At 48.9% G+C, this 27136-nt stretch overlaps 1 protein-coding gene across 1 annotated transcript in view; it reads left to right on the plus strand.

The window, feature by feature from the left end:
- The window catches only part of LOC146869329 (2',3'-cyclic-nucleotide 3'-phosphodiesterase-like), a 244517-nt gene that overhangs the window by 22063 nt on the left and 195318 nt on the right, over positions 1–27136 (plus strand). Inside the window, exon 2 of the mRNA XM_085650141.1 lies at positions 7801–7896. Coding sequence (XP_085506267.1) covers positions 7801–7896 — 96 coding nt within the window. The remainder of the gene's footprint in view (positions 1–7800; positions 7897–27136) is intronic.

A 27136-nucleotide genomic window follows, 5' to 3' on the forward strand; every position in this document is an offset into this window, starting at 1 on the left:
TCTCGGCCTCTGTGCGGGTAGCAGGTTTCCGGCCAGCACCCTTCCCAAAACGTCAGGGTACGAGGCAGGGTTGCCCCCTGTATCCATTGCTATTTGTGCTCCAACAGAGCCCTTAGCTACATGGGTGAGGCGGGACCCATTAATTCGTGGGTATGAATGGTCACAGGACCGGTCTGACAGAATTGCGCTATATGTTATGTTATGTTATGTTAAAAACACTTCTATAGCGCACAGCTGCCCCAGCCAAGGGGCGTCCCGGCGCTTAAAGAAAGGTCCCAACACAACAAAGCTGTACAAGGGCAAAAGCGCGCAGATCAAAGTACTAAGGTGAAAAAGGAAACAAATGCGTTTTGATAGCCCTCCTAAACTTCAGAAGCTCATCCATTTCACGCATGTGGGGCGGAAGAGAGTTCCACAGATTTGCAGCCAAAACCCGGAAAGACCGGCCTCCGGCCCTGCATAGCCTAAACCATGGGACCACCACCAGGTTTTGACCTAAGGATCTCAGAGAACGCGAGGGCACGTAGGGCACCAAAAGATTAGCAAGAATCTGGTGAGAGGCCCACTTGAGGATCTTGAAAGAAAGACACAAGGTCTTAAAATGGATCCTCTGTGCCATAGGCAGCCAGTGCAAAGCACGGATGGTACTTTCCGCAGAACAGAACCTCGGTAGACCTACCAGGGCTCTTGCTGCGGCATTCTGGACACGTTGCATCCGGGCAATTTCAGCCGGAGCGAACTGGCGTAATCAAGCCGCGATAGTATGGATGCCTGTATGACCAGCTGCCTGGTAGAAGCATCAAAGAACCTCAAGATGGGTCTCAGCCCTCGTAGAATGCCGAAACAGGTAGCCGCCACTTTTTTTTGTGGACACTGAAACTTAGGGCAGAATCTAACCACACCCCCAGGTTTTTTACCTCTGAGACTGGAATAGGAGTTACACCCAGTTCAGGAGGCCACCACATGTCACCCCAAAGATCCGTCCGCTTACCCACAATCATGACCTCAGTTTTTTTTGCATTTAGTTGAAGACAGTTGGCATTCATCCAGCTAGCTACCGCCAAGAGACCATCCCGGAATCTGGGGGCGTCGAGGTCGGAGTCGCCACTCAGGACAACTGCCAGCTGCGTGTCGTCAGCATAGGAGACCATAGTCATGCCCCAATGTTTGACGACAGCCGCTAGCAGTCTCACATAAAGGTTGAATAATGTGGGACTCAACGACGAACCCTGAGGCACACCCATCTCCAGCGAGTAGAACTTGGACTCAAAAGGCGGAGTAGCAACCTTAAAGGTCCGATCAGTAAGGAAAGAGCGGAACCAGTCCAGAGCAATGCCCATAACACCCGCCTCCCTGAGACGTTGGAGTAAGATCCTATGCGAGACCGTATCAAACGCGGCACTAAGATCAAGTAATATCAGTGCCGCAGTCTGACCAGAGTTAAGCACAGAACGGAGATGTTCCGTCATTGAGAGCAAGGCAGTCTCGGTGCTGTGACCAGCACGGAAGCCATTCTGGGAGGGATCCAGAATGCTTGCCTTTACAAGATGTTCAGTCAGCACCTCGTTCACATGGGACTCAACAACTTTCGCGGCCCAGGGGAGGAGAGAGATCGGGCGATAGCTCTCGAGTTTTAGGGGGTCCATAGTGGGCTTTTTCAAAATGGGTGTCACAACAGCCTGTTTCCATTTAATTGGAACAACACCTGAGGCGAGAGAGAGATTTATGAGATGGCACAATGGAGGAAGACAGATAACAGCAGAGTCTCTAAACTGAGCTGGCCTCATGGGATCCGCTGACGAGCCAGATTTTATCTTATGGGCCAGTTTAAAAAATATCTCCATCGACAAACTAGGAAATGATGCCAAAGCCTCACCTATGGCTGGTGTAGGGCTAGTGGGCTCAGCTACCGGCTCAGTGATGGAGAAGGCATGGTAGATAACTTGAACCTTTTCAAGGAAAAAAGAGGCCAGGTCTTCACAATGGGCCACTGAACAAATTTCCGCCGCAGAAGCTCTTTTGGCCGTCAGGTCCTTTAGGACCTTAAAAACAAGCATTGGCATAGCCAATAGGTCTCACTTTTGGGACCTTATAAGTATTTAGTTATGCAGCACAATATCCTTGGTGCAACAACATCAACTGTTGCATTGCTAAACACTTATATGGTCCCAAAGGCGAGAACTATTGGCTATGCCAATGCTTGTTTTTAAAGTGCATAACACACTGTGAACCCCTTTCCTAATGTCATTAGGCTTATAAAAACTAGGCTAAGGGGCTATGTCTGGAAATTCACCAATGTCGTTGATCTGTAACTAAGAGAGCAAAATGAAGACAACGCTGACTTGCATACAGTGTAAGATGCTTGCATTGGGTTTGGAAATTTCTCATGACGATTAATGCTCACACCGTCTTAATTTTTTTGAACTCAGACCTACATTAACAGTGAACAATAAATGGGAAAGAGCAACCTCACAACCTCCTGCCCCGGTTAAAGTCAAGGACATCAGTAAACTTTACATGAAGGATAGTGGGGAAATGTGCAAGATCGAGACAGAAATTCCAAAAGTCCATTTAAAAATGGCTTGAGCTGTAACATAATACAGGTTTTTGCCACTAGACTATACAGTGCAATGGGGCAAACAAGGGCAGTGCTATCCAATTGAAACCATTCGCTACTGGTGAAGTGGAATTTTCACAGCGCTCTTCAACATGCCACAATGAGCTTGTCATGATCCACCCGAATTAAAGCAGCGCCTTAGTAACCAAGCTTCTACTCTCATAACAATTTGGCACTATCCTAACATCTCACTTTTAAGTTGCCCTCCTAGTAACCAACGTTTGAAGCGCAATGACACCACTGGTGCGATATGTAGCGCTACACACACAAAAACAACGAGGGTCATTGTGCTGTGCGCAACCAAAAGCCGAGTCTGTGAATGTCTGCATAAGGGGCCTGCAGTGAATTCTGACAGCGTCCTCCGGCTCTAAGACACCCCTTGTTACCCCGGTACATTCACAAGTGTTGGACAATTGTGAGAAGTTAATAATGTAACCCGCTGCAGCGTGGGCTCACAGACATCCCTCGTGAAGCGCAAGCTGCCTGTTCAGCTGAAGAACCGCATCAGCGCCAAACAAGGGTTGACATGGGACTACCATGCACGGCTGTTGGTATAAAAGGGTCTTTTCACCAGCTGCGTTTCCCAACTGTGTGCAACAGAGATTCATTAAACAGCACTGAGAGGACTTGTGTGTAGGCGCGCTAACTGCTGCTCTGTGTGCTTTGAAGTTCCATTCACTTCGAATCGCACTTTCCATGTTTACGTTTGCGTTATTCTTTTTAGTGCGGAGAGCTCTGATAGATATCACAGATATTGTTTCAGCGAAACGCAGTTATAAATTCAGATAGATGCACATCACATCCACAGGACATAGTGGACTGGTCGTGCAAGCCATATGATGTACTTTCATTTGTATAATCTGCCAAAAATAAGCATGTCAGTGGCATGCATGATGGCCAGCATTGAACTGTGCTCCACAATCACTGGGAAGGGGAGGGACAGATGTTTCACCTTGAGCCCCCCTCCCCCGCCCCCACTCTCCTCAACCCACAGGCGCCATGCGCCCTTTCCGAAAGGAGGTGTGAACTGCGTCAGTGACAGCCCGACCCTTGGCAGCCAGTGCACAGACAATGGCCAGGAAGGGGGCCAATTAATGGCCCGCAGGGGGGCACTGTGCCTGCAGCAGAGAATAAAGGTCACGAGTGAATAAAGGTCACTGCAGGGGTTGGAACAGGCCTTCACACCTTGAACAATACACCGACACACCCACTTACACTATTAATACACTGTAAGGAACGAAGGCCTGTAAATGTAGCCTGCCTAGCTGTCCCTGCAAGTGTAGTTCATTTATTTGCACTAGTGAGATTATGCATTTGTGTCTGATGGAACAGTTGCACTGAACATGTCAAGGGCAGTTTCCCAGCACTTGTTTGTGAAAGGAAGCCCAACAAGCATTGGCCGCGCAAAACGCGATGGAGGGGGGGCGGGGAGAATGAACAAGCATTGGACGCGCGAGACGCGATCGTGGGGGATGGAGGAGAGAAGCGGGAGTTCTGATGAAAACGTGTGAAATAGCAGCAGGGAAGGGGGCGAAGAGGGGCTACGAGGGAGAGCAACGTAAATCCATATGGCTGCTTTGCGCGCGTGCACGCCTCGTGCACTGTAGCTCTATGCCAGGGGAAGCACTTTAAAAACCCACTTACAAAATGTCTCAAAGAGACAGCTTTCGCTGCCTCAGCGAGACCTAATTAGCTTGGACGGATTGAGACTTGTTCTGAATTCCTGTGAATAATAGGCAGCACGGGCTCTACACACAGCTCTATGATATTTTTTGACTTTAGAAAAATACAGAGATTTTTTCCCAGCCTCATAGGATTTCCGCCAGTCCCGTTCTGCTTGTTTACAGGCTTTTTTTAACGGCACCAGGGAACTGTCGTACCATGGGCTGGGTTCTCTGGGACGACATTTCGTCCAGACCGCAGGGATCAATACATCCAAGGCCCGAGAAACCCAATCACAGAAAAGGTCATACCCAGAATCAACATTGAGATAAGAGCCTAGAGGGTTGACTTCCAACAGATGGTAAAAATCCTCCAGTTTGAGTTTCTTCCAATGGCGTTTATACACTACTCTATCCAGGGGCTTAAATGGATGTTCATTGATCAAAAGAGAAATTTTAACTAAGAAGTGGTCGGACCAGGCAACAGGGCTAGGCTTAGCCACCTTGGCCCCTGTCAGATTTGTAAACAAAGGATCAAGAATATGGCCCCCCACATGAGTGGGGGAGGTAACCAGCTGATTGAGCTGAAGGGCCTCCAAATCCGCCAAAGTACTACTAATGGCAGAGATATGACGGCAATCAAAATGGAGATTAAGGTCTCCAAGAATGCTGAAGTAAGCGCAGCCCAATGCCAGAGAGCTGACACATTCCGGGAGAGCCTTTCTAAAAGCAGTGTCGCACCCGGGAGGACGATAAATAAGGAGGCCAGATAAAGTAAAATGATGGCTAATAGAAATTCTGAAGAACGCACTTTCGCATCCTAACAGATTCACTACCCTCCAATCACAAGGGTAGCAAGACTTTACAACCATAGCAATGCCATCACCCCTAGATGCCCGATTGTGAGTAAAGATAGAATAATCTTAAGGGAGTGCAAGATTCACGACTGCCGTGTCTACTTCCTGAAGCCAAGTTTCCGTCATGAAGAACACGTCAAGTGTCTCCTCCCTTAAAAGATCATAGAGTTCTGAGTGGTGCTTCAGAAGGGACCTGATGTTGAGATTCCAAATAGTAATATCTCGAGAGGCAGATGGTCTACTACAAGAGGGCTTACACGGAGAAGACTCCGTCAAAGCAGAAATTAAAGAGGGGGCATTAAGCGACCAATTTCCACAGGCACACTTATACTGACCACAGAGGGGGCTAACAGGCTCGTACGCACAGCGTGGGGCCGCCTGTCCGATGTCCAACAGCTCATCCCTGGAATATCCCCTCACCGAGGACATCACCTCAGTAGGGAAGGAACTCCCACGAGCAGCGTATCCCCACGCCTCGCGCCTCCTTAGCGCTGACGGGCGCAGACGGGCAGGACTCTGGCACGACGCAGGCGCGATAATGGCGCGCCCGCTGCGCTTTACCGCTGTGCGCTTGAGGACTGGTTTAAGTAGAGTGACCGCGTGTCTACAACACCACTAGACCGCTCAAAATGGCGCCCCGAAAACGTCACCACCACCACTCCAAGATGGCGGCCGATTCCCCCCAGTATCGTGACCCCCAGAACCGGACCCGCTAAAGCAGCGGTGAGTCGACAATTATGATGCAGGTAAGAGGGAAAATGCCCGATTTTAAAAACAGGGGAGAACAAACTAATAATTAACATAGATACAAGACGGGTGATTTAAAAACAAACGCTGCGCACCTTCAACACAGCACTAAAGCGCGCGAGTCCGCAGACGCTCTGAAGAGCTAGGGTACCTTATCCAGGCTGACCCCCTTGAGGAACCGCCTTAAGTAGAGTGACTGCGTGTCTACAACACCACTAGCCCGCTCAAAATGACGCCCCGAAAATGTCACCACCACCACTCCAAGATGGCGGCCGATTCCCCCCAGTATCGTGACCCCCAGAACCGGACCCGCTAAAGCAGCGGTGAATCGACAATTATGATGCAGACGACGTATTATTCTTTTTAAGCGATCCTGGATTTTCCCGCCCCCGGATTCTCCAGATACTTTGGGTGTTTGGGGAGACCTCCGGCCTTGGAGCTAATCCAGCAAAGCCAGTGTTATTTCTAGTATGCGGAGTCCATGGGCGCGGCTCCTGGGTTTCGCAGTTATCCCACGCAACCGAGGGCTTCAAATATCTGTGGGTCTTCATGTTGCCCTGTCCCACTATATCTTGGGCACATAATATCAATCCACGCACGTGATTCGCCCAGGTTAATGTACTCCTTAATAATTGCCTATGTGGAGGGGGCGACGCCTGTGTTGCGCTACGAATCTGCATGCAGTCGACGTACTGTGGCTGTCGCCGAGCTTCCAAGCTTCCGAGCATGGGACCTCATTGGAATCTCTACCATGAGCGACATTCTGCTGGGACCCACTCTCAAATCTTTTCAGCAACTGCAAATAGAATACCACTTGCACCGGACACAGTTTTACAAATATCTGCAGCTGAGACATCCCCTGACTCCCCTAATCTGCTTGCTGGGAGGTCAACCAGAATTTCACCCCACTAGAGAGATGTTTACTAATGGGGGATCTTGGCACGTATAAGGTCCGGCAAATCTACCAGACACTGACTACTCATACCCAAACCACACTACACAAAACCCGGGATGGGTGGGAAGCAGACATCCCCGACCTTACAGACGATGACTGGACTGAGGCTCTAGCTAGTCCCGAGGTGCCACTATAGCCACACGATACCACCTAATTCCATTTAAATACCTCCACCGAGCATACTACACCCGCTCCACCCTCTGGAGGATAGGCGTTATCCAGTCCCCCACATGTCTGAGATGCAGAGAATCAGCGGGGACGTTTCAACACACGGTCTGGAGCTGTGGGGCACTGCAACCATTTTGGCATAAAATATCTTCTTGTCTGGGTCTGGTCCTGTCCTGGTGTCTTTCATTCGATCCCAAGCTTTTCTTACTTCACAGCACCGAGGGGATAGGGGAAAATCACTATAAACAACATCTTCTATTTTTAGGCCTCACATTTGCCAAGAGGGGCATTGCCCAAACGTGGAAGGGTACCTCCCCGCCATCAATGGGTGGGTGGAGAAAGGCCATGGACAGATGCATGGAGGCTGAAATCGTGGTGTACCAGGCACATGGTTGTCCACAAAAACATAGGAAAATATGGTCTTGCTGGGCAACAGACCGCGGCATAGACCTGCCTCCCCTGCCACCATTAGACCCTCCCTAAACCAGGCAATCAAACTCACTTGACCATATTTAGGTAAGATGAGTCGCTCTGTCATCTAAACATGTACACCTGGACATTTTACTTACAGTGAAAGATGCAGTAACCTGTGCCAAGTTTAGTTATTGGGCCTGTATGTTCACAGGCAATGTTGTTGTTTGAATATAATTGGCACCATCTCATATAAGCTGTATCCGAAATATGTGCTTCGAGTACCGTCCGCTATATACCGTCAAAGTCAATAAAATTTGTTAATAATAAAAAAGACTGCACTCCATATATCTACACTTATTTCTTGCACTCTCATCTCTGCAGGTAAAACTTCAAGAATGGCGGCGTCTTCTGAAGAAAGAGGAAGAATATTTTCAGGAGTCTAAAGTCAAGGAAGAGGAACAATATAAAACCATGAGGGTGAGTGGCTGCAGTGAGTGCTGTGTCTCTGTATATGTCCATGCCCATGTCTTTTTGTGACCTCTTGGAGTTCAAGAACACGGAGGCTGATGAGTCACCCTACAAACTGGGTCATGGTCCCCACCAAATAAATATACTGATGAGAGTCACTGCACTTGGATATTGGGGCTCAAATCGGCCAAGGGCTCATCCTAAAAAATCATAAAATCAAGAATTACTCTTCTGATCCTAAAGTAGTACTTACATACTCACATGGTGTGTGTTAGAGTATGTGTGCACAGTTGTGGCATTATCTGGCTGTGAGTGCGTACCAGTGTGTGTGTGTGTGTGTGCGTGTGGGTGTGTGTGTATGCATAAGTGTGTGCATGCATGTTCACACTTGGGTGTACATGTCTAAGTATATGTGGACGGACCACAGCTGCGTCCACTTCACCTTCAAGAGAACGACGACCCACCAACACCAGCAACAAGCCGCCCACAGAAGCTGGAACAAGATCACAGCAGACCAGCTCGCCACCTCCCTGAGCCAGCACCCTCCTGCCAGCTCAGCGAACCCCAGCCAGGCCGCCGACAACCTCACGAAGTGGATCAGCGACTGCGCGGACGAGCTCGCCCCGCTGAGGACCCCGCCTGGCAGACCCGGCAGCAAGAAGGCCCCATGGTTCACCGACGAACTCAAGTGCTCCAAGAAGAACCTCCGAGCCCTCGAGAAAGTCTGGAAAAGGGAACCGACACCGGACAACAGGACCTCCTACAAACTTGCCACCCGGAAACACCACCAGCTGATCCGCGCCGCCAAGAAAACAGCATTCAAGGACCGGTTGGACAACAACGCACACAACAGCAAGGAACTCTTCAACATCGTGAAAGAGCTCTCCAACCCCAGCGCAGGAAACAACGACATCACCCCATCGCAAGACCTCTGCAACTCCCTCGCTTCATACTTCCACAACAAGATCACGGACATACACAGTAGCTTCAACAACCAACCATCGCACACCATGACCGTCCAACCACCCCCACCCACCACCACCCTCCACGCCTGGACCCCGATCAGCACCGAAGACACCACCCGCACGATGAACTCCATCCACTCCGGATCACCGACCGACCCCTGCCCTCACCACGTCTTCAACAAGGCCGACGCTGTCATCGCACCCCACCTGCGAGACATCATCAACACATCCTTCGACACCGCCATCTTCCCCGAGAGCTGGAAACACGCCGAACTCAGCGCTCTACTCAAGTAACCAACAGCGGACCCCACCGACCTCAAGAATTACCGCCCCATCTCGCTTCTCCCGTTTCCAGCCAAAGTCATCGAGAAGACCGTCAACAAGCAGATGGCCGCCTTCCTCGAGACGAACGGATCCCTCGACCCCTCACAGTCCGGCTTCCGAGCCAATCACAGCACCGAGACCGCCCTCATCGCCGCCACCGATGACATCCGAGCCCTGATGGACAATGGAGAAACAGCGGCCCTCATCCTCCTAGACCTCTCCGCGGCATTCGACACGGTCTGCCACCGCACCCTAGTACGGCGCCTCAGCAACATCGGAATCAAGGACAAGGCGCTGGAATGGATCATCTCCTTCCTCGACGGAAGAACACAGAGAGTCCGCCTTCCACCGTACAAGTCAGAGGCCTCCGAAGTCATCTGCGGCGTCCCACAAGGATCATCTCTGAGCCCCACCCTCTTCAACGTCTACATGAGCCCCCTCGCGGCCATCGTACGCAAACACAACCTCAGCATAATCTCCTACGCCGACGACACCCAGCTGATCCTCTCCCTGACCAACGACCCCGCCGCCGCCAGAGCCAACCTGCACGAAGGGATGAAAGAGGTAGCCGAGTGGATGACGACCAGCCGCCTGAAACTGAACTCGGACAAGACGGAGGTTCTCATCCTGGGCTCTTCACCCTCCGCCTGGGACGACTCCTGGTGGCCTCCCGCCCTGGGCACCGCACCCAAACCGACAGACCATGCACGCAACCTGGGCTTCATCCTGGACTCCTCCCTCTCCATGACCAGGCAGGTCAACAACGTCTCCTCGGCGTGCTTCAACATCCTACGCATACTTCGGAAAATCTTCTGGTGGATCCCCACCGAGACCAGGAGGACCGTCACCCAGGCCCTCGTCACCAGCCGACTGGACTACGGTAACGCCCTCTACGCCGGTACCACCGCCAAGCTCCAGAAGAGACTCCAGCGGATCCAGAACGCCTCAGCCAGACTCATCCTCGACATCCCACGATCCAGCCACATCTCCGGACATCTGAGAGACCTTCACTGGCTCCCCGTCAACAAGAGAATCACCTTCCGCCTCCTCACCCACGCACACAAAGCCCTACACGACCAAGGCCCGAGCTACCTCAACAGCCGAGTCAACTTCTACGCTCCCACGCGCCACCTCCGATCAGCCAACCACGCCCTCGCCGCCGTCCCCGGCATCCGAAGAGCGACTACAGGAGGAAGGTCCTTCTCCTACCTGGCCGCCAAGAACTGGAACTCCCTCCCGACCGAGCTGCGCCTGACCCAAGACCACCTCTCCTTCAGGAAGAAGCTGAAGACCTGGCTATTCGAGCAGTAGCGGCACCCCCCACCCCAGCGCCTTGAGACCCTACGGGTATGTAGCGCGCTTTATAAGTGTCATTGATTGATTGATTCAAATATGGGAGGCCCTGGAGTTATCTATGGGAGTGCATGCATGTGTGAGCATCTCTATATCTGTCTGTGTTTTGGGCTTGAATTAGTGCCTGTGTGTGTCTGTATATGCATATATAGGTTTTGAGATACAGAGTATGCAAATACATGTGCGTGTCTATGTGCATGTGTGGTTGAGGGTTGTGTATGCTTTAGTCTGTATTTATTGGCTGTGGGTTTGTACTTACGTATGTGGATGCCTCTCTATGGGTTTGCCTATCGCAAGGTCTGATATATGCATGAGTGGTGAGTTACACAACCGTGAGATTTTATATGCATCTGTGTGTGAGTATATATATGCATGGATGTGTGAGTCTGTGCATGCATGGACTGAAGATATCCATCTGTGAGTCTTTACAAGGTTTGTGTGTGAGTGTGCACATTAATGTGTGCATCTGTATGAGTGTGTACCTCTGGGTGTGTGTATGCATGGATCTGGAGTTATACATCTGTGAGACTGTATATGCATCTGTGTGTGATTATACATATGCATGGATGTGGGGGCATTGCGGGGGAATTACTCGTGGTGGTGGCGGTGGGCGAGTGAAGGGGAAGTTGCTTCTCAATGCAGGCTCGGGCGGAGTTAGGAACGCAACCGCCATCTTGGGGGTGACTCGCGGTTAGCGCTCTAGCTGCCAGAGGATTGGACGCTATTTATGGAGGCACTGACGCGACTGCGCAGACCTTAGACTCCTGAGGCGTGAGCCGGGAGTAAGTGTAGCGCATTTTATAATTGCTTAGTGTGTATTGAGATCTGTGATACATTTCATGCTTTATTTTATGTTTGATTTTAATCACTTCAGTGTGTTGAGACTATCCTCCTTACCTGACTGACTGCTGATTGCTGATTGCTGCGCATTGGGGGCATTGCGGGGGAATTACTCGTGGTGGTGCCGGTGGGCGAGTGAAGGGGAAGCTGCTTCTCGATCCAGGCTCGGGTGGAGTTAGGAACGTGACTGCCATCTTGGGGGTGACTCGCGGTTAGCGCTCTAGCTGCCAGAGGATTGGACGCTATTTATGCAGGCACTGACGTGACCGCGCAGCGGACGAGCTGGCGGCATGCCAAAGGCAAGCCAGTCTGCGCCCGTCCGGGCCGTCGCCAGTCACCAGACCCCTTGCCCATTCCTCAATTATATCTTGGAGTTATTCGCGCTCTGAGCTAGTGGGGCTGCAGTCTAAATGCCCCTCCTTACCATGGCATCCACTGGACGGCCCTGTTAAATGTACGTTTTGCGCGTTCCAACTCCTAGAGGAGGAGTTGGATTTATTCCCTTCTGACCATACGGATTTCAGGTACTTGAGCTTGAACTGTCGGTCTCTGGTTAAACATCATGCTGAGGTTTTCGACCTTTTGGAGGATGAATCCCCTGATGCTCTTTTCTTAACAGAGACATGGCTTACACAAGACTCCATAGCAGAAGCTTGGTTGGCTCTTCCTTCTGGCTTTGTTATGAAGAGTCTAAATAGAGTGGGGCAACGGGGGGGCGGGATTGCAATCATTATGAAAGATATTTACTCCTGTAGTTTTATTAGGGAAAACGTAATGGACTGTGAGAGTGCCATATTTAAAATAATGCCGAATCACAACCTTACCATCTCCGGCTTTCTTATTTATCGCCCTCCTGGGCCATCAGGAGCATTTAGGGAAGACCTAGTGAATAAAGCCATGCTCAACGCTAGTCAAGCGGCGACTTTCAGCATTTTAGGGGACTTAAACCTTCATTGTGAAAGCGCTGGGAAGGCGGAGATTGCCAGCTTTCTGGCTGATCTAGAGGCTTTTCAACTAACTCAGTGGGTGCGTGAGTGCACGCATGCCGCCGGGCATTTATTAGATCCTTTATTTTCTAATCTCGCCCTGCTGAAGGTTCAACCTCCTGCTCCACAGTGTTGGACTGATCATTTTCTGGTCGCTTTCTCACTGTGGTGGCGGGGCCAGCCGGGTGGTTACTGCTCTGCCTCTGTTTTGACCTTGCCATAAGCTAGATAGCAGTCGCCTGTCCGCTTATTGGTCTAGCCACAGGCCGCAACTGCCGCAGGACATGGAGGTTGCTGATACGCTTGTCCATGACTGGGTGACACTAGGACAGCTGCATCCCGGCGAAGCTGGGTGGGAGAAATCGTGGGCAGTCCAAACCATGGTTCAACGAATCTTTGTCCAAAGCCAAAAAACATTGTAAACAGCTTGAGCGAGTGTGGAGGCGCTCGTATGATGTAGTTGGAAAAACTAACTATCGTGCTGCCATCAAACATTATCATGAATTAACTCAGAGTGCGAGGGCTGAGTACGTTGCTAATAAAATCTTAGATAGTCCTAAGTACCCCTCCAAGACAGTTTTCTCCTTGCTTAAGAATATGAAGAATGGAGGTGTGTCTGGGAACTCCCCTATTTCATCCAATAGCCAGTGCAATGACCTGGCCAGGTATTTTGTGAACAAGATTGAGAAGATATATCAAAGTCTCCCCCCCCCCCCCCCCCCCCGTGGTCAGGTCAGGTGGCAAGGGCGGGCCTGGTGTCCCTGGTCCTCAAGGGGCTAATAGCTTGTTATCTTTCCCCCCGCTATCCCTTGCTGATTTTGAGACCCTCTGTAAGAAAATTAAATCAGGTTCGCCAATTGACCCACTGACACCTAATCGTTTTTGCCAGTTCTTCTCCATGATCGCGCCAGCAAGCCTGGATTTGGTTAATCTCTCCTTATCCTCAGCTGCGTTACCGGCAGTGTGGAAGCATACGAAAGTCACTCCTCTATTAAAGAAACCATCTCTGGATCCTGGTGAGCCAGACAACTATCGCCCTATCTCCCAACTTCCTTTTCTGGCAAAGTTGGTGGAATTGCATGTGAATACTATTCTCACTGAGTTCATCGAGCATAATGCAATTCTCGACCCTTCACAGAATGGTTTCAGAGCGCATCATGGCACAGAGTCTGCTCTGTTGGCTGTGACGGAGGAAATCCGAGGGATTTTGGATGTGGGTGATTCTGCGGCCTTAATTCTTTGGGACCTAAGTGCCGCTTTTGACACTGTTTCCCACGAGATTTTGCTGAGGCGTTTGCAGGACATCGGAGTGAGGGATTTGGCCCTGGATTGGTGTCAGTCTTTCTTGACGGGAAGATCTTTCCAGGTCTGGGTGCCACCATTTCAATCGCAGGAGTTCGCTTTGAAACAGGGGGTGCCTCAGGGCTCTATTTTGAGCCCCCTTCTGTTCAATATTTACATGCAACCTCTTGCATTGGTGGCTAAGGGTAGAGGGTTGTCATTGGTGTCATACGCTGACGACACTCAATTGGTGATCGCTTTCTCCAAGAGAAATAATGTTAGTTTGGGAAAGTTCAAGGAGGACCTCGTAGAGGTGGCGGGCTGGATGTCAACCAACTGCTTGCAGTTGAATGCCAGTAAGTCCGAGGTGTTTTTATTTGGGAAAGACCGGGACTTATGGTCCGAGCAGTGTTGGCCAGATAGCCTCAAACCGGCCCCTGTGCCTAAAGAGGCAGTTAAGAACCTGGGGGTGTGGATAGACAGTGGGCTCACCTTCGATACACAATCAAAAGCCGTGGCAGGGACTTGTTTTGGGCTGCTGCGTGGCTTGAAGCCTCTGCTCGGTTTCCCCCCCCCCCAGTGTACGTCAGACCATTAACCAAGCGACAATTTTGTCTAGGCTAGATTATGGCAATTCTCTGTATCTTGGGGCCAACAAGTCTTGTATCAGGCGCTTGCAGAGAATCCAGAACGCTGCTGCACGTATTCTGGTGGCACTGCCGAGATCTTGTTCAGTTTCCCATGTCTTGCCCAAGCTACACTGGTTGCCTGTTGAAAAGCGAATCCAGTTTAACACTCTTTGCGTTTCGCACAGGATTCTGACTCAACAGGCACCTTTGGGCCTGTCCAACCTGCTACAGTTTTATGTGCCGCGGCGCTCCCTCAGATCTGCTGATCAAGCATTAGTGAGTGTCCCTCATGTTCTGAGAGCGAGAGCCGGAGGCCGCTCCTTCCGCAGTCTTGCGGCTCAACTCTGGTTTCTGCTCCCGGTTCCGATCAGAGAGATCCAGAGTCATCTTGCTTTTCGAAAAGCCATTAAGACCTGGCTCTTCCCGGTTCATGTCTAAACTGCTCTCCTTCCGGCTACTCTCACTGTCTTTGGTCGCGCTGGGACGCCCCGTTGCTGGGGCAGCTATGCGCTATATAAATCCGACAAATAAATAAATGTGTGCCTCTGTAAGTCTGCATGCATTGCCCAAAGATATCCACCTTTGAGTTTGTACAAGGTTTGTGTGTGAGTCTGCAAATTAATGTGTGCATCTATATGAGTGTGTACCTCTGTGGGTTGTGTATGCGTGGATCGGTAGTGATCTATACATTCAACAGACAAAGCAAGCCTGGTGTAAGCCCCTTCCTAAACAAAGGTTTTAGCAATGTAATCACGCTATAGTATTGTATATACAACATCAAATCAGAGAACATCCAACAAAGTTCGCCAAAGTGATGGAAGCTCCAACATTGTGTACATGAGTTTTAACCCACAAATAGTTCATCTAAACCACATGCCCTCTAATCTTAGCACGTTTCGGGACATTTACATTCCCTTCTTCAGGACATAAGCATTTCTAATTCTAGGAATGAAATGGGCAGAGCTCAGCTTTAGCCTCTGACCTTGGACATTCTCTGTTCTGCTCAATCCTCATTGCAAGGTTTTCCTGCAACAGTCTTATTAATCGGCCATAGTTTGACGTGTCAGTTTTTATGCCTTCATTATACTTCTCATACAGGGATAGGCCACAGCTGACGGGAATGTCCCACGATAACTAGTGCATCTGATAAATCCTCCCACAGTTTTTATGAAGTTTCTCCTAATGTACACTCTTCATTCTGTAGTGTACCTCACTTGCTGCTATAACCCCTGGTAGTATTGACAGCTGAGTGCCCGTTCATTGCTGTAAAACACTGTGCACCAGATCCTAGCCCTGTGCACGAGGCTCAGGGTTTGAGCAGGGCCCGACCACGATCAGGGGCAGGAGGGACGAAGGTCAGAGAGGGGCTGATGATCATGTTGGTTGAGGTTGTTTGCCTCTCGTGTCCTGAGGTCCGTCTTACAGTGGCTACGAAACAGGCCCCAGACATCCCTTTCTGCACTTGACTTTCTGAATTGGGTCCTACGTTATTGTACTCATTTTGCAGACAGAGGAACCAGATCCACCCTCTAAAGCTTTGAAACTGCTTTAGTTGAATTTTATGGCGTGATACAGAGGCTAACATCATGCAAATCTCCTTTATTACCAGCTCACGGCAGCAACAATTGAAGAATATAGAACTTCAATAACATTTTAATAGGCTATAAAGTCCCCCTGCATGCAGTATTCTCCCTTTCGTTGTTGCTTCTGCTCAAAAGATAAGTACAGCCTTTATAGTACTAATACTTAGGGCTGATTTTGATGTCCCCGGTCCCGACCGCCTCATTAGGATGCGACGGAACACTGTTCTGTCGCATGCCTATATTCCACTATGGGAGCATGCATTCCAGCTGTAAACCGGCCGTAATGAATGCTCCCATAATAAAATTGGAGGTACAGTTCATCCCTGCACCCAGTGGCAGGCACCTCAATGTGCCAGCCACAAGGTGCAGGGATCATCAGGGGGGCACCATAGGCACCCCCTAGGACTCCAACCGGAGGCTGTGCACCAAAGGGGGCCCTGCTGGGTGCCCCAAACATGTTCTTGACATGGTTTCCATGTCGGACAGACCGGCCCTTGAGATTACAGGCCGGCTGCTGAATGGCAGACGGGCTCTCAGAGCCCATCGGAAGCCAGCCGGAATGACAGTCCAGTTTACTTTCCGACTGCCTATATCTTATATTTCATCTTAATTAGGAGAGTAAACCGAATGGCCCATTACGATGCGGCCCTAAAGGCTCCGGCCAATGGTCAGAGGCTTTACAGGGCATATCATAATCGGTGCCTTATTGAGTTATTTTACCTTGAAATATACCACCCTCCTCTATAGAAAATAAGAATAATATCATCTCCTACCCTAGTACTAACACGCTCAACCAGGTTATTGTGTAACTTCCCATGTCTCCCAATGTCTTGAATTAACCCTAGGAAGGAGGGTGGTTGTTTTTTTATATTTAACTTCCCCTCTCTTACAGCGTCGGAGGTCCTACTACCTCCGTACCCGACACAACTTTTCGGCGTTTCCCTCGGCTCCGTAAGGCCAAGAAATACACCCTTGCTGTGGACTGGCCTTTTCTTTCAAAGTCCGACTCCATGTCACTTGTTGCTGCAGGCCAGCTTTCTTTGAAAAGTGTGAGCCCGCATCCCGCTGCCATAATAGCGGGAGCTTCTTGAAAGAAAAAAAAAAAAAGACCGGGTTGCGAAGGACACCTCCCACTGAGGCCGTCGCGCTGCGCACGCGGTGACTCACCCATCAGCAGCAGTCCAGTGGAGTCATCTCACGGACGCGGCCATGGAAGAGAGTCCGTCTACTTAACAAAGATGCCGGCAGCCCTGCTTTTCCCTCAGCGACTGCAGGCCCATGTAAATAAAGGCAGCGGTGCGATGCACAATCATCGCAGAGTTTAATAAATAACAACAGAAAAAAAGAGATAGTCTGGGGCACAACAATAAAGACAGAACCACACAATTAGAGGAAAGACCCTTAAGAGATGGTCAGCCACACTCTGTACACGCCGGTGCCATTTTATGAGATCGGGACACCTTAGTAAAGACACAACAGTGGCCATTTTAACTGATTGGGCAAACTGCTTGAATTCTGGCAGTTGCAGTCCAACGAGCTGTTTCCTTACACTGAGCCCCGTAATCTTTAATAATATTTACCTTCTGCCATATCCCTTGAACCTTCAGAGAATACTATGGAGCATAGACTGGAAGAACTTCTAAATAAGGACTGGATAAGGTAATGGGACACTGGATGACATAATTAATAAAAAAGTGGAGGTTCTCTCCAAGAAGGGTTGGCCAGTTGCTGTCCCAGGACACCCTAAAGGGGGAGATGGGGTGATTAAGGCCCAGAGGAAAGGGGCTGCAGGGGAAATCCTGCCAAAGGGTGTAAAAAAGCCCAAACCCTCAAAACAAATTACTTCACGCTTTGGCGGAGACAATGTTGGTGCCTCGGGCACTGCAGATGGGCAAGAAAAAGGCCCATAAGTACCTATTCCCATCAATTGCGATGAAACATTGGAGGATGAAATTAACCTATCCTGTTCCTTCGTTTTTGATATGGATATTGAGGAGATAGAGGTGAGGAATATAGGTACAACTGACGAGTCATCAAAGGCCTCCAGGTCAAAAATGGACATTGCTGACCCATTCGGAGACAGTATGTTTGACCTGCTCAAACAGCCCTTGTCTCCAGAGTTGGCTTCATCATGACATTTTGCCGAGTACCTCTCCTTTTGGCTTAGGAAGGAAATACCAAAGCTTTCAGGTCCCGTCTTAGATCCGAATGCCCACGCCCCTCCCTCCAGGATAAAGTTGGGTCTACCTCAGAGTTAGACGCAAAGGTGGTGGCTCTTAGAGCCAAGGGAGGAAAAGGCCCTAGGAAAGGTATCGATAAAGGCCTCAAGTACTGCCTAGACTGTCTACTTGATAACTGGCCCACTCACAAAGACGATTGTGATGGGTGAAGTGGCTTATCTAGAAGACACCCTCATTGACCCCAAGGATTTGCGCCAATGGGCATAAAGAGCCATCTGCCTCCTGGGGAATGCAAATACTGCACTCTCAAATGAGAGAAGAAAAAGCATATTGCAAAAAATAGATCTCAAATTGGTCATACTGGCCACTAGCAGAGGAGTAGCTACCTCCCAGGGTCTACCTTTTGGGGGACAATTTTATTAGGGACATAGCTAAGTACATGGGAGCATTTAGCTCAATTCAGAAGTCCTAGAAAGCCATCAAGAAAGTTTTCCAGGATAGGGTTTTTGGCAGGGCCGGGAGAACAGGGGGTCGGTTCCTTAGCCGTGGCCAAAGCTCTTCAAGACACTACCTGGGACATGGTGCAAGATTTGCGCACCCACACTTTGCTCCACATTCGTCATTTATACTCCCAGAAACAAATACTTCACGGGAGAGGCTTCAGAAGTGAGCGGAGACAAAGAGGCTTTTCAGTAGGTAAGAACTATGAAAGACCTTTCAGATACCCCTATAAAGGTGGGAGGCAGACCAGCCCAATTTTGTGGAAACTTAAATTTGGTGAATCAGGACCCTTTGGTCCTAGACTCAGTGAAGGGATACATGATCAAATTTACAGATACACCATTACAAAGGAAAATTCCCCCAGAACTGATATTCTCACAAGAAAATTCTATTTTAGTAACACAAGAAGTAGAGGATTTATTGACCAAAGAGGCAAAACAAGAGGGAATGGAGTCAGGTTTTATCAGCAATATCTTTTTAGTGGAGAAGAAAGACAAAGGGATGAGACCAGTGATAAATCTAAAAGAGTTGAACGAATGGGTGGTCTACCACAATTTCAAAATGGAAGGGATGCACCTCCTTAGAGATGTGCTAAGGAAAGGGGACTGGCTAACTCGGTTAATCTAAAGGATACATACCTGACCATACCAATTTGGACTCCACACCAAAAGGTTTTCCAATTCACCTGAATGGGTGGACTATGGCAATTGTGCAGTCTCCCTTTCGGACTTTCTTCATTCCCTTGGTGTTTCACCAAGGCTCTTCGTCCCATAGCGGGATGGCTAAGAGCGAGAGGGGTGAGACTAATAGTTTACTTAGACAATATCCTGATGATGGCACAGTCCATATAAGTGGTCTCACGCCACATAGAACTTACAATGAGCCTACTAGAACACCTGGGTTTTGTCATAAACAGGAAAAAATCTTGCATGGTACCAAACCAGGAAATGCAGTTCTTGGGTTTTGTCATGAACATAATAAGGGCAGAATTGAAATTGCCAGGGGAAAAGTTAAGGAAACTTTACAACGAATTGAGGAATCTCTTAGGGAGGAAGAAACTCCCCTTGTGGGCTCTAGCAAGGATCTTAGGCCTTCTGTCCTCAACAAGATGAGCAATCTACTGTGCACTCCAAAGACTCAAAGCCAAAGCATCTAGAACATGTCAATCTTATTCTCAAATGCTGTCTCTGTACCTGGATTCAAACTACGTTGGTGGCTGAGGAATGAAGAAGCATGGAATGGCAGAGCCATTCTTGGGGAAGACCCGGAGATGGTGATAGAATCAGACGCGAGTTTAGAGGGAAGGGGTGAAAGATGTGGCGACTCATCAGCAGGGGGACGCTGGACAGATCAGGAGAAGGAGTTGCACATCAACTGCTTGGAATTACTGGCAGGTTCATTTGCAATTCGCTGCTTCACCAAAGAATTAATGAAGTGTTCTGTAATGTTGTGCATGGACAACGTATCTGCGGTCAGATACGTCAACAAAATGGGGGGCCCTCACTCCAAGGGTCTTGCAGATTTAGCCAAGGTCTTCTGGAGTTACTGTCTGGGCAAGGGCAGGCATGTCAGTAGCAGCGGAGCATATCCCAGGATAGAGAAACAGTGTTGCGGATTGGTTCTCCCAGAATTTCAGAGACCCCAGCAATAGGAGCTTGAACAAGGACATTTTCCTCAGTTGCCAGTCGATATGGGGACCCTTCGGTGGACCTCTTGGCGGACAGATTGAACACTCAACTGTCAATGTTTTTCAGCAGTATGCCAGACCCTCGGGGTGGATGCCTTCCTTCCGAATTGGCAGGGCCTAGCACCTTATGCTTTCCCTCCTTTTGTTATGCTACCAAGACCTACTTCTGCTACCTAAGCTACTGTTGCACGTTTGCTGGAACATGGAGGTCTCAGTAGTGATAACACCGCTTTGGAGGTTACAGGCATGGTTCTCAATTCTACTAGAAATGAGCATAGGTTTACCAATCTTAATTCCAACCTTCAGGGAAATAATTACAGGCCCAGACAGACGGAGAGTCACATCCTCTTGTACAGCAGGGACATCTGACGCTGATGGCCTGGAGGATTTCAGGAGACAATGGAAGATCCTAGGCCTTTCGGCAGATGCTTTTAGACTCATATCCGAGTCATGGGCGCCTGGCACAAGGAAAGCATATAGACTAATTGGGAGGAATGGGTTTGTTCCTTTGAAGGAACTACAATCCCGTTTCAACTGATTTACTACATGTAGTTAATTACTTATTGGATTTATTCACTTCAGGACTCTCTTATAGAACAGTTAATTGTGAGAAGGTGGCCTGATATATGCTGTCCACTAGTTCTAGTGGGCACCTTGTATCAGTCCAAACAACCCCTTATGGTGATAGGTTAAAGACAACTTTTATTGAAAGCTATCCTAGTGGTAGCTATGGAGAGCAGCCTTCAGGCTAAGTCTTGAAGGAATGTAAAGCAGCTTGTTTTACCAGTCTATAATCTCTTGAATGATCAAATCAAAAGACAACCACACCAGGTATATATTCAAAATATATGTATTTAAGATAAAACACACCAATCTAGTCTCTTTATGAGACTGGATTTTGAAGTACTTAGTTTACAAGTCAGCAATTATCAGTAATAGCACAAATACACGTTTGGGCCCTAGGGGCGTACCAAACCATATACCAAAAAAGTGGTATAAGAACCACGACTGAACTAGACACAAGGCCTAGAGCCTGTAGAATCGCTGGGACCCCAAGGAACCACCCAAGGTAGTGACACAGGGGACCCACGGGGACTGTATACAGTGTGTAAACACAACCGCGGGTTCCCGTTATCTTCTATGGGCAATGTCGCGGTTGGAAATTTAAAGATTAGGGACACTTCTAATCGAGTCAGGACCAAACCCTTTTGGACTTAGGAAGTTCTAGGGCTAGCACCCACGGGAGCACCGGAGTACTCGAGTTACCTCACCCAGGGAAGCCGGGTGCATAGGTGTCTTTTGGTGTCGGGTCGCGTCGTCGATTTCAATGGAAGCCTGCAAAGAACTGCTGCTGCTGTGAAGAGGAGAAGTGTCCGAAGAGATCCAAGCCTGGATCTAGGATGGAAGGAACCTGAAAGCAGAGGGACAGAGTCTGGACCAAGGGCAGGATGGATCAATGCCCACAGATGTCGGGTGCTTCAGGTGAGTTGATGGGTGTCTTGACTCTACAGCCACGAGGTCCAGGAGGTGTCGACGAACTCCACGAGCCGGATTCGAGCTGTCCCACGAAGTCTGTCGAGTGCTGCGGTGTCGGCGACCAGATTACACCCAACAAGCCTTGGCAACAGCAAGTCACTGGAATTCAGAGAAAGGACTGCGGTGCAGACCAGCAAGGTCTGAGGGACTCACCCAGCGAGGGTTAATCAGGGCACATCTAGAGCAACCAGGAAAGCCCCATTAGAAAAGGAGTTGCCTTCGTGGGGACCGGAAAGCCAACGGGCTAGTGATCGCGAAGGACCCTCGAGCGGTCGCACTTGAAACCGGCCCACGGGTCACTCGTGGAGTGGAGGCCAGCAATCTTCGGTGCAGGAGGTGCTCAAGGCTGGGGCTACTCGGAGCCCAATGCACAACTTTGAGGAAGCCCAGGAAGATGCTGTTGCTGCAAAAGATCACGGTGTCCAGGGGTCACAGTTCCACGTCACCCACGATAGCCACGGGCCTCAGCTTTGCTGTAGACTCAGGGTAGCCTCGGGGAAGTCTGGAAATCCACCTCTGGTGATGCGAAGACTTCGGTGTCCGGCGGGAGCTTCAGTGATGCAGACCAGTCAGTTGCTTCTTTGGAGTCACTCATTGACCACAAGGGAGATTTCTTCCGTCTTCTAGTCGTGATAGAAAGTCGAAGGTCCAGGATATATGTTGCAGAGTTTCGTCCAGGGTAATCTAAAGTCCTAGGGACTGGATTCCTATACTTATAGTAAGTTTAGGGGATGGACTAACTCTAAGGCCCCACCTATGGGTGGGCTTGGAAAGAGGGGTGGTTACACCCATTTCTTTTGTCCAGTTTCGCGCCAGAGCAGGGGCAGGTAGCACCTGCAACTGGTTTGAACTGGACTATGCACAGGGACACCAAGTGTGCTCCCAGTGCAGGACTTCAAAGCACCAGAGAGTGCTCCCGCCCAGCCCCAATACACATCTGCCTGTCTGGGGAAGTGGTCAATCCTCCCTTCGACAGGAAACCTATTGTACAGGCCTCCCCTGCCGGAGTTTCGGTCAGCAGCAGGCGGCCAGACCCGTGTCTGTGGCAGAGGCATCCATTTTGTGATGCCAGGGCTCAGGAAAGTCCTACTGGGTTTAGCCAGTTGGAAGATGTCTCTCCCTCTAGAAGGGTGGAATGCTACCCCCGCTGCTAGAACTGGCGGGGGGGAAGGTAGTATTCCAAAGCTTTTGACACCAAACACGACATGTTTTGATGCAGCCATTCCAAAGTTAGCATTTACCGCAAGGTTATAATGCACTTAAGAGTATATGGTATGGCTGTATCACAGAACAGCCATAAGGAAGTATTTCAGAAAGCTGTAGAGGGGCTCAGCTCATGCTTGGGCACCCTCTCACACAAAACCAAGCACTCTGCCTTCAGGATTGTCTTGTCAAGGCCTGCCATAGGAGTGGCTTATAGGTTTATATGTGTCTGTATAATGGTAGTGATATAGGTAGCCTATACCACAGTAAGGGGTGCAAGCACACCCTTACCCAGGCTGCAGTAGCAGACCTGTGGTGCCATTTTGGAGTGCTTCCCAGGGGTGGCATAATACATGCTGCAGCCCCTGGTAGGCCTCTGAGGAACCTATGCCTTAGGTACATAGTATACCATATACTAGGGGCTTATAAGGCACTCCAGAATCCAATTAGATATGTACCTAATGTACATGCAAACCATTTTAGAGAGGAACCAGCTTGGCTGTGGTCCTGATTAGCAGGGCCACAGCCAGACTAAGGTCGAAAAATAGTGAAACACCAGCAAAAAGTGGGGGTACCCATGTGAAGCAGATCCTACTCTCCTACATTAATGTTTGCAGATCAGCTTTTGCAGCATGTCACTGCCTTGTAGACGGAGTCTCTGTGGGACAAAACGTACTGACTAAAACATTTATGCGAAGTATGTGGGTACTAAACCCACCTTCTGCAAAATATCCTGCATTATGGGACATTAGAGATGTCCTACAGGTTTTAACCCCTTCGCTGCTAGGCCTTTTCCCCTCCTGTGCTAAGCCCTTTTTGGGCTATTTGAGGTAGTGCGCGCTTAGGCCCCTGTAACTTTTTGACCACATTAGGTATCCACGCCAAATTTGCGTCCTTTTCTTCCAACATCTTGGGGATTCTAAAGGTACCCAGGGTTTGTGGATTCTCCTAGAGGGTTCCCAGAAATTAGTCAAAATACAGCAATTTTTTTTTTTTTTTGTGAAAAATGTGAAAAATGGGCTGCAAATGAAAGCTTCTGGGTTTTTCTCTGCAAATGGTATCAAAAAAGGGTTTGTGGGGCTGAAATCACAATTTCTCCAGCTTTTAGGGAATGACAGACTTTTGTTAGAAAACCAACATTTTTTACACAGTTTTGGCATTTTTCTGGGACATACCCTATTTTTGCTATTTTTTGTGCTTTCAACCTCCTTCCAGTTAACGGTAGAAAAGGGTAACAAAACAATAATGGATCCTGGAAAGCTATACATTTTTGAAAAGTAGACAAAATTCTGAATTCAGCAAGGGGTCATTTGCGTAGATCCATCAAGGTTTCTTTATAGAAATTTACAGGCAAATATATGAGAAATTAAAAATTTGTTGAAAAAAGCAGCCTCTTGAGTCAACGTTTTTACCTGTAACTTCTTCGAATTATGACATCTCTTTGAAAGCAATGTACCGTTACATCCGGTAGACCTTCCTGGTTGTGTGGACATATAGGACTTGTAGGTTCATCAAGAGCCCAACGAACCCAGAGTAGAAAAATGAGCAGCATTTTGTAATGTTTTTTTTTTTTGGTCCGGGTATATAGCAATTATTGTGGGAAAATGTATACTTGGAAAAATCGGTATGAAAGTCACCTATGTATTTCTGAAATGGGAACAAATTACAGAGTTCAGAAACAGTGCATATTTGCACATTTTCGAAATTGGGAATACTCATATTTGCATGACAATTATTGGTCATTTTTCAAAATGACTTTTTTTTTACACAATGTCTTTCATTTGGAAGGGAGAAATGCATCAAAAATCAACAGGTAATAACAGTAGCTTTACAAATTTGAACTACCCTAAGTCTCCCGAGAAAAATGGTACCTCACTTGTGTGGGTAGGCATAGTGCCCACGACAGGAAGTGGCTCAAAACCTAAGGTGAACACACCACATTTTCACACTGAAAATTTACACTTTTTTTGCAAAGAGTCTAGCTGTAGTTTTTGAACCCTAGCCCTGCCGGCACCTAGGGAAACCTAGCAAACCTATACATTTTTGAAAACTAGACACCCAGGGGAATCCAGGATGGGGTGACTTGACTGCCTCCCACCATGGTCTGTTACCCAGAATCCCTTGCAAACGTAAAAAATTGAAAAAAAAACCACATTTTCCCCACATTTCTGTGATGCAAAGTTCTGGAATCTGCGTGGATCCACAAATTTCCACCCACCCCGCGTTCCCCAAAGTCCTACGAGAAAAATGGTACCTCACTTGTGCGGGTCGGCCTAGTGCCCGCGACAGGAAACGGCGCAAAACGCAACGTGGTTTTGGAGTGAAAAATGACCCTTTTTTTGGCAAAGTGACTAGCTGTAGATTTTGTACCCTAGCCCTGCCGGCACCTAGGGAAACCTAGCAAACCTATACATTTCTGAAAACTAGACACCCAGGGGAATCCAGGATGGGGTGACTTGACTGCCTCCCACCATGGTCTGTTACCCAGAATCCCTTGCAAACGTAAAAAATTGAAAAAAAAACCACATTTTCCCCACATTTCTGTGATGCAAAGTTCTGGAATCTGCGTGGATCCACAAATTTCCACCCACCCCGCGTTCCCCAAAGTCCTACGAGAAAAATGGTACCTCACTTGTGCGGGTCGGCCTAGTGCCCGCGACAGGAAACGGCGCAAAACGCAACGTGGTTTTGGAGTGAAAAATGACCCTTTTTTTGGCAAAGTGACTAGCTGTAGATTTTGTACCCTAGCCCTGCCGGCACCTAGGGAAACCTAGCAAACCTATACATTTCTGAAAACTAGACACCCAGGGGAATCCAGGATGGGGTGACTTGACTGCCTCCCACCATGGTCTGTTACCCAGAATCCCTTGCAAACGTAAAAAATTGAAAAAAAAACCACATTTTCCCCACATTTCTGTGATGCAAAGTTCTGGAATCTGCGTGGATCCACAAATTTCCACCCACCCCGCGTTCCCCAAAGTCCTACGAGAAAAATGGTACCTCACTTGTGCGGGTCGGCCTAGTGCCCGCGACAGGAAACGGCGCAAAACGCAACGTGGTTTTGGAGTGAAAAATGACCCTTTTTTTGGCAAAGTGACTAGCTGTAGATTTTGTACCCTAGCCCTGCCGGCACCTAGGGAAACCTAGCAAACCTATACATTTCTGAAAACTAGACACCCAGGGGAATCCAGGATGGGGTGACTTGACTGCCTCCCACCATGGTCTGTTACCCAGAATCCCTTGCAAACGTAAAAAATTGACAAAAAAAACACATTTTCCCCACATTTCTGTGATGGAAAGTTCTGGAATCTGCGTGGATCCACAAATTTCCACCCACCCCGCGTTCCCCAAAGTCCTACGAGAAAAATGGTACCTCACTTGTGCGGGTCGGCCTAGTGCCCGCGACAGGAAACGGCGCAAAACGCAACATGGTTTTGGAGTGAAAAATGACCCTTTTTTTGGCAAAGTGACTAGCTGTAGATTTTGTACCCTAGCCCTGCCGGCACCTAGGGAAACCTAGCAAACCTATACATTTCTGAAAACTAGACACCCAGGGGAATCCAGGATGGGGTGACTTGACTGCCTCCCACCATGGTCTGTTACCCAGAATCCCTTGCAAACGTAAAAAATTGACAAAAAAAACACATTTTCCCCACATTTCTGTGATGGAAAGTTCTGGAATCTGTGTGGATCCACAAATTTCCACCCACCCCGCGTTCCCCAAAGTCCTACGAGAAAAATGGTACCTCACTTGTGCGGGTCGGCCTAGTGCCCGCGACAGGAAACGGCGCAAAACGCAACATGGTTTTGGAGTGAAAAATGACCCTTTTTTTGGCAAAGTGACTAGCTGTAGATTTTGTACCCTAGCCCTGCCGGCACCTAGGGAAACCTAGCAAACCTATACATTTCTGAAAACTAGACACCCAGGGGAATCCAGGATGGGGTGACTTGACTGCCTCCCACCATGGTCTGTTACCCAGAATCCCTTGCAAACGTAAAAAATTGACAAAAAAAACACATTTTCCCCACATTTCTGTGATGGAAAGTTCTGGAATCTGCGTGGATCCACAAATTTCCACCCACCCCGCGTTCCCCAAAGTCCTACGAGAAAAATGGTACCTCACTTGTGCGGGTCGGCCTAGTGCCCGCGACAGGAAACGGCGCAAAACGCAACGTGGTTT

This window comes from Triturus cristatus, chromosome 1_1, assembly GCF_964204655.1.
Source record: "Triturus cristatus chromosome 1_1, aTriCri1.1, whole genome shotgun sequence".
Classification (NCBI taxonomy): Eukaryota; Metazoa; Chordata; class Amphibia; order Caudata; family Salamandridae; genus Triturus; species Triturus cristatus.